General features: G+C 30.9%; 1 protein-coding gene across 1 annotated transcript; it reads left to right on the forward strand.

Moving 5' to 3' along the window:
• Nucleotides 1-7,076: 7,076 nt before the first annotated feature.
• Nucleotides 7,077-9,240, forward strand: LOC142520902 (uncharacterized). The gene is made up of 2 exons (XM_075624060.1): nucleotides 7,077-7,543; nucleotides 8,887-9,240. Exons 1-2 carry the CDS (start codon nucleotides 7,139-7,141, stop codon nucleotides 9,058-9,060), a joined length of 579 nt encoding a protein of 192 aa, XP_075480175.1. The 5' UTR covers nucleotides 7,077-7,138; the 3' UTR covers nucleotides 9,061-9,240.

Consider the following 9,240-nt stretch of genomic DNA (forward strand, 5'->3'; position numbering starts at 1 on the left):
ACCACAAGGGTGATTGGGTGGCGAATGCGTCATCTTTTCTACGCCAGCATAGAATCACGATGCTCGAAAAATGTCTTTATTCCCCTAATAATTCCACAGTTCTATTTACAAAAATGAATAAAATTTAATTTAAATTAAATTATTTTCAAGAATTACCATCATTAAATCATTGCATCAGATTACAGCAGAGAAGTATAGAGCGAAGAATATATGCCTAAAGTCTCCCAAGTCTTCCTTCTTTATCACACCTTTATCATGCATATATACTGATCCAGAGAGAAGAAAAGGAAAAGGAAAAGGAAAAGGAAATGGAAAGGGAAAGGGCTGCAAGGAAGAGGAAGAGGGTGGTCAAGGAAGAAATCGAAGAGGCGCCGCCGCCCCCGCAGCCGACGGAGGAGGAAGTGGACGAGTTCTTCACGATCCTGAAGAGGATGCGTGTGGCTGTCGAGTATTTCAAGAATGGCGGCTCTTCTTCCAACAGAAACTTCGCGGGAGGGGGCGGCGGTGCTGCGGTGCCGGACGCGGCGGCTGAGGCCGGCGTTAGTGTCGGTGGGAGGAGGGTTGAGAGAAGAGGGATTGATCTGAACTCGGTTCCCGATTCGGAAAGTAATTCGTAAGAAGTTTGCTTCGACTTTTTAGTGAACCCTTGTAATACATGTGGTCTATGGTTTTTTTTTTTCCTTTTTCCTCGAATCATTATCGGCTGCTGTCGATTCACGGCCGTTATTTTTCGATGTGGACTAATAATCACAATGATGCCTTAATTTGTTGCTTTATTTTAAGATTTCGTATGTAAATTATTATATTATTATATGAATTTGAATCTTTGTTGAGTTCAAATTGTATTGTATCTAAGTCATGCAAATTAAATAAATTATTATTTTCTTTGTATCTGAAAGACAAAAGCTTGTGTGAGATGGTCTCACGGATCGTATTTTGTGAGACGGATCTCTCATTTAGGTCATCCATGAAAAAATAATATTTTTTATGTTAAGAGTATTAATTTTTATTGTAAATATCGATAGAATTGATCATTCTCACGGTTTATGATCCGTGAGACGGAAACCTACTTTTTATTGAAAATCCAACATTTAATTTGTTCCACCAATCTCATATGATCATACAGACAAAAAGAAAGAGAAAAAACCAGAGAGAATCAGGTCAGCACCTGAGTTGAGTCGGTTGACTCAGGACCCATATTTTAAAGGGGTTCCAAAATATTTTTATGACAGTGTTTCAAATACATGTCCAGAGCAATCTTTATTCTACTATATAAGACTAGGGTTGGTACAACGTACTGTACCGAAAAATATATATTGTATATCGTATTAAAAATTATGTTATTAAATATATTTATATTGATATCGTGTATATCGAAATTTTCGTTTTGTATAATGCATATCGATTATATCGAAATGTTGCAGTATAACGAGATTTCGGTACAATATCGATATATATCGTTTTATACCGAAAAATATCTTAATTTTTTAAAAAAATTAACTTTATTATTTAAAAATTAAATTTATTATTTTAAATATCTAAATAATGCCGACTTGTCATAATTGATAATGGATCACTCACTAAGATAACCAAAGTAATCATACTAAAAAAAAACATTATAAGGATGCTATTATAAATCATTCCTAAAAGTTTAATGGTTCAATATAATTTCTCAATAATTCATGCAATCAATTGTTTTAATTCAAAAAAATGTTGAATTTTAACGATGATTATAAAAAAAAATCGATCATGTAAACATATAAACATGCGCAAAAAGTAGCTAGTAGTATAAAATACATTGATATTGAGAGGGAAAAAAAGAAGAAAAAATAGATAAATAGTGTGATTAAGATTTGAATGAAAAATATTATTTTTAAAATTATTAGAAAAAATTTAAAAATATTTTAATGTGATTAAATAAAATATTTATCTTATGGGTAATTAGTAAAAAAATACATCTGTCAATGATTTTTTTAAGATTCAGTACCTATCAGTTTTTTTGGTATTTTAATACCAACTTAGTTTTTACTACATGTTTCAAGCATTTTTACCTTTTTACCCTTTTTAATTAATAAAAAAGTATATAAATCCCTATTTTTGTTGGTCAACTTCTTTTTTCACTCATCATTCCCGATGCATTTTGATTACATGTACATTGAATTAAATATTTTTTTTATTTTAAAAAAACAAATTCACAACTAAGCATTAAACTCTTTGAAATACTTAGTTTTACTCGCGAAATACTTATTTTCAATTTTAAAATACTTGATTCAGTAAATAACAATCTCAGAATATGTATTAAAACACTGGATATTCGAATATGCAACGAAAGTTCACCAAGTGCTCGTATTTCCATCCAAGATCCATTTGGATGACATGTTCATTTCATTTAATTATTTTTTTATTTTTAAAAAAACAAATTCGCAACTAAGCATTGAACTTTTTCAAGTAATTAGTTTTACTTACGAAATACCTAATTTCAATTTTAAAATACTTGATTTGGTAAATGAGATACTCAGAATGAGAATTAAAATACTGGATATTCGAATATGCAACGCAAATTCACAAAGTGCTCGTATTTCCATCCAAGATCCATTTGACAGAGTTGTTCATTTCATTTAATTTTTAAAAAAAAAACAAATTTGCAACTAAGCATTGAACTTTTTCAAGTACTTAGTTTTACTTGCGAAATACCTAATTTCAGTTTTAAAATACTTGATTTGGTAAATGAGATACTCAGAATAAGTATTAAATACTGGATATTAGAATATGCAACGTACTTTTCAAAAAAAAAAAAGAATATGCAACATAAGTTCACCAAGTTCTCGTATTTCCATCAAAGATCCATTTGGATGACTTGTTCATTTCATTTAATTATTTTTTTTATTTTAAAAAAAAATTCATAACTAAGTATTGAACTTTTTCAAGTACTTAGTTTTATTTGCGAAATATATAATTTCAATTTTAAAATAATTGATTTGGTAAATGAAATACCCAGAATTAGTATTAAAATACTGGATATTCGAATATGCAACGTAAGTTCACCAAGTGCTCGCATTTCAATCCAAGATGCATTTGGATGACATGTTCATTTCATTTAATTATTTTTTTATTTAAAAAAAAACAAACTCGCAACTAAGCATATAATATTTTGAAGTAGTTACTTTTATTTGCGAAATACCTAATTTCAATTTTAAAATACTTGATTTAGTAAATAAGATACTCAGAATGGGTATTAAAATACTGGATATTCGAATATGCAACGTAAGTTCACCAAGTTCTCGCATTTCTATCCAAGATACATTTGGATGACATGTTCATTTCACTTAATTGATTTTTTATTGTTAAAAAAACAAATTCGCAACTAAGCATTGAACTTTTTCAAGTAATTAGTTTTACTTGCAAAATACCTAATTTCAGTTTTAAAATACTTTATTTGGTAAATGAGATACTCATAATGAGTATTAAAATACTGGATATTCGAATATGCAACGTAAGTTCACCAAGTGCTCGCATTTCCATCCAAAATGCATTTGGATGACATGTTCATTTCATTTAATTATTTTCTTTATTTAAAAAAAAAACAAATTCGCAACTAAGCATTGAACTTTTTCAAGTACTTAGTTTTACTTGCAAAATACCTAATTTCAGTTTTAAAATACTTTATTTGGTAAATGAGATACTCATAATGAGTATTAAAATACCGGATATTCGAATATGCAACGTAAGTTCACCAAGTGCTCGCATTTCCATCCAAGATGCATTTGGATGACATGTTCATTTCATTTAATTATTTTTTTTATTTAAAAAAAAACAAATTCGCAACTAAGCATATAAATTTTGAAGTATTTAGTTTTATTTGCGGAATACATAATTTCAATTTTAAAATACTTGATTGGGTAAATGAGATACTCAGAATGAGTATTAAAATACTGGATATTCGAATATGCAACGTAAGTTCACCAAGTGTTCGCATTTCTATCCAAGATACATTTGGATGACATGTTCATTTCACTTAATTGTTTTTTTATTGTTAAAAAAAACAAATTCGCAACAAAGCATTGAACTTTTTCAAGTACTTAGTTTTACTTGCAAAATACCTAATTTCAGTTTTAAAATACTTTATTTGGTAAATGAGATACTCATAATGAGTATTAAAATACTGGATATTCGAATCTGCAACGTAAGTTCACCAACTGCTTGCGTTTCCATCCAAGATGCATTTGGATGACATGTTCAAGGACTTTTTAGCAGCCACAAAGCTTTGAAAGAGAAAGGCTTGGAGCGAAGATTTGAATATTTCCGGACAATGTTCTTCGAGATAATAGCCCGTGATAGGAAAACGAGTAGCATAATCCATGGATTTACAATTTACATAGAAATATGAAGTCGGATACACGTCGATAGTCATAGTCCAGTAGGTTGAAAGCTAGGGGATTTAATAAAACAACATGCAATTCACCCTTGATAGGAAATCTCGTCGAAAGCATAGATCATTGTCGAACGAATTAAGAACATTAGCGAGGAGTAGGTGAACCGAGATTCTCAACAAATTCATTTCTCATTGAACTTTAATCAATCATTCTAGCTTTATTTATTTCATCATTTAATCCTTGAACCATTTCATTGAGTTTTTATTTAATAATCGTAGTAGTAAACAATCATCTGAAGTATCGATCCTAAAAATTGAATAACTGAGAATAATAATTGAGAAATACAGTCCTTAGAGGAACGATACTTGTACTCTTGTACACTATATTATTACTTGACATCGTGCACTTGTGATTATTTCGAGCTTGAATATTATTAATTTTTACTGAGAATTTTACAATGAAAGTTTTGCTCGATCACTAAGCATGGAACATTTTGAAGTACTTACTTTTAATTGCGAAATACCTAATTTTAATTTAAAATACTTGATTTGGTAAATGAGATACTTATAATATGTGATAGAATACTGGATATTCGAATATGCAACGTAAATTCAGTCATGGTTGGTTTTTACAACTAAGATTCATTAGAATACTTATTCATGTCATTTAAAGAAATGAACAGAGTTCATTACTGATCGTGGAGTAAGAGTAACTTGTTTGTAGATCAAAATAAGCACTTACTTTTAACAAAAATATAGTGACATACTTGTCCCGAAGTAAAAGTAAGTTCTTTCTTTGTATATCGAAATAAATTGTTATTTTTATTTCATAGAGAGTGATGAACAATGTAATTGTTAAAATTTCAATTGCATCATAATGCATATTATAAATATTCAGTATTTTATTACATATTCTGAGTATCTCATTTATGAAATCAAGTATTTTGAAACTGAAATTAGGTACTTATCAAATAAACTAAGTACTTTAAAAGTTTCATGCTTAGTTGGAAATTTGAATATTTTTTTTTTACAAAATAGATATCACATGAGAAGAATATGTCGTCCAAATGCATCTTCCAAGGAAAGACCAACACTTGGTGAACTTACGTTGCATATTCGAATATCCAGTATTTTAATACCCATTCTGAGTATCTCATTTACCAAATCAAGTATTTTAAATTAGGTGTTTCGCAAGTAAAACTAAGTACTTGAAAATGTTCAATACTTAGTTACGAATTTGTTTTTTTTTTACAATAAAAAAAATAATTAAATGAAATGAACATATCATCCAAATGCTTCTTGGATGGAAATATGAGCATTTGGTGAACTTACGTTGCATATTCTAATATCCGGTATTTTAATACTCATTCTGAGTATTTTATTTACCAAATCAAGTATTTTAAAATTGAAATTAAGTATTTCGCAAGTAAAACTAAGTACTTCAAAAAGTTCAATATTTAGTTGTGAATTTGTTTTTCTTTAATAAATAAAAAATATTTAAATGAAATGTACATGTCATCCAAATGCTTCTTAGATGGAAGTGCGAGCACTTGGTGAACTTACATTGCCTACTAGAATATCCAGTATTTTATTAACTTTTATGAGTATCTCAATTACCAAATCAAGTATTTTAAAACTGAAATTAGGTATTTCGCAAGTAAAACTAAGTACTTGAAAAAGTTCAATACTTAGTTGCGAATTTGTTTTTTTTTTTTAAATAAAAAAATAATTAAATGAAATGAACAAGTCATCTAAATGGATCTTGGATGGAAATACGAGCATTTGGTGAACTTGCGTTGCATATTCGAATATCCAGTATTTTAATACTCATTCTGAGTATCTCATTTACCAAATCAAGTATTTTAAAACTGAAATTAGGTATTTCGCAAGTAAAACTAAGTACTTGAAAAAGTTCAATGCTTAGTTGTGAATTTGTTTTTTTAAAAATAAAAAAAAATTAAATGAAATGAACAAGTCATCCAAAAGAACTTGGTGAACTTGCGTTGCATATTCGAATATCCAGTATTTTAATACTCATTCTGAGTATCTCATTTACCAAATCAATTATTTTAAAACTGAAATTAGATATTTCGCAAGTAAAACTAAGTACTTGAAAAAGTTCAATACTTAGTTGCGAATTTGTTTTTTAAATAAAAATAATAATTAAATGAAATGAATATGTCATCCAAATGGATCTTGGATGAAAATACGAGCACTTGGTGAACTTGCGTTACATATTCGAATATCCAGTATTTTAATATTCATTCTGAGTATTTCATTTACCAAACTAAGTATTTTAAAACTGAAATTAGGTATTTCGCAAGTAAAACTAAGTATTTCAAAAAGTTCAATGTTTAGTTATGAATTTGTATTTTTTTAAATAAAAAAATATTTTAATTCAATGTACATGTAATCAAAATGCATCGGGAATGATGAGTGGAAAGAGAAGATGACCAACAAAAATTAGAGATTTAAATAATTTTTTTTATTAATTATAAGGGTAAAAAAGTAAAAATGCATAAAACATATAGTAAAAACTAAGTTGCTCTTTTATCAAGTATTAAATTACAAAAAAAAACTGATGTGTATTGAATCTTAAATAACTTATTGACTGAGGTATTTTTCTACAAATTACCGTTATCTTATAATAAATAGAAAATTTAGAAAAAAGTGAATTATTTAATTGTGGTTATAATTAATTTCTGTTATCTAAACCCGCCATATCTGAATCCTGAAGTTATTTTCTCACCCACACACTCTTGATCAATGGCGCTTCCCGGTGGTAGCAGCCGGATACTCTGTAACGCCGCCACCAGAATCCCAGTTCGCTTTCCCTTCCTAAACCAATCTTCTGTTTCGTGGTCTCCCAGCTCCAGAACCACGCCTTTCACAGTGTCCGCTAGTCCCAAGAAGCCATCTTCATCTCCTAGAACGGGGAAATTTGACAGCAAGAACCGTAGAACAAGCTCTGTAACGACCAAAGAGCAAGAGGATGCTGTAGAAGACACCCAAATGGATGAGATTGCAGGAGATGAAACCGTCGCCGCCGTTGATGATGGCTTCGTAATGCCGGAGCTACCTGGGGAAAAGCCTGATTTTTGGGAGGGCCCTCAGTGGGATTCTTTTGGATTCTTCGTGCAGTATATGTGGGCTTTTGGCGTTCTTTTTGCGGTAATTTTTAGTTTCTCTCTTAGTTCAATGTGAACTTGGTATACTGTTAATTTTGTTCTTGAAAACTGTGTTAGTTATTCCACCAGTTCTGACTTGTTTCATTTTGGGGGTTTGCTCGGAGAATTAACAGCTCTAGAAGCGCTTATTCCTTGCTAAAGATTTTGGTAACTGTTCATAAATTGAGTTGTGTACCTAATGCAAATTTGTCTGAGTGCTAATGCTTAGTCAATTCGAGAAAGGAATTTTGTATAAAGCTGATTTACATGTAAACCAATCATAATTGCTTGGAATCCTGAACTGTTTACATCAGTATGATCAGTGTAGTCTTGTAGATACAATACAACAGAAAGATTTTGTTCCCTATGTTTATCGATGTCGATTTACCTGAAGGACTTGTATAGCAATTCTCATGTTTATTTCCATAACGACTTTCTATCAGTGGCAGAGCTCTTGGTGCAGCAGAAGGTGGTGAAATCCGTTTTTATCACGGGGGCGTGGGCACGGGGACTGGCCTTCGTGCCCATAGATAGACTTTCTGGGATTTCCTGTGATTACATGTACAGTGTGAATACTAAACATGTGCAGCTCCATCTGCTAATGCGTTCTATTACTCTCACAGCTAGTCTAGTAATAATTACCTCATGCAATTTTCATTGAAATTTAAAGTTCAACGAAATGTCGCTAGGCAATATGAAACAGCACTCCTATGTTCTTTATTCCACTACATCGCCTCAGCCACGTCATCTCAAGCATTGATCCAGGATCGTTCTTTATCCTCTATATACCTTGTAGACTATTTATTTCCAGCTTAGTATCTTTAATGAACCAAAGGTGTTAAGAGTTGTTGGAAAGAGAAGAACCAAAACCTGTTTACTTTCTTTGGTTAAGTTTTTATGTGATATTTTTCTATAAATGCATCAAACCAGGAAAAAGACTTACTGAAGGGTCTTTTGAATTGCTTAGTGAGCACTGTGTATTTTGACGAAGTGGCATAAATGACTTCTGACCGAAATTTGCTTCTACATGGTTACCAGTCGATGCGAGTGGTTGAAGGGAACTTTGGAGTGGTATCCTATAGTTGTTTTGGATTGTGAAGGAATTTGACTAGAAATTTTTGAACATAAATTTTTTCTCAATGACGAACATTAGCATATATGATTTCAATTCCCTCCTGCGTAATGCCATTATATTCTTAAGTGAAGGTGGTGATAGCCCTTTGCTTGCCTTGATGGGTTTGAATTGTTTTGTTCTACTTACACATTTTCTTCGATGTCATCATATGTTATATATCCATGTTTCTTCAGCGAGTATGTGTTATGGATTATGGAATTTGGTTATTGCAGTTAATAGCCTGTGGCATCGCTGTGGCCACATATAATGGAGGAGCAACAGATTTCAAGGAAACTCCAGCATACAAAGAATCAATCCAATCTCAAGAACTTCTGGAAGGACCCGATGCATCTAACTCAGATGTGTTCGAGTCAAATCCCACAGAAGAGGCTCCAAGTTTGGAGTAGTAAATGGCATTTTGGGCAATTACATAGTGAGGCTAGCGTGACGGAAAAAGGTGTGAATTTCAAGCGATATATCTGTCTGGATGGTAGTCCTTTGAATATATTGTGTGTTTTATTATGAATTCATCATAGGAATTTAGCCAGATAATGTTTGAAAATCATGCTTTTTTTGTTGTCTTTTCA

Source organism: Primulina tabacum, chromosome 12 (assembly GCF_025594145.1).
Source record: "Primulina tabacum isolate GXHZ01 chromosome 12, ASM2559414v2, whole genome shotgun sequence".
Taxonomy (NCBI): domain Eukaryota; kingdom Viridiplantae; phylum Streptophyta; class Magnoliopsida; order Lamiales; family Gesneriaceae; genus Primulina; species Primulina tabacum.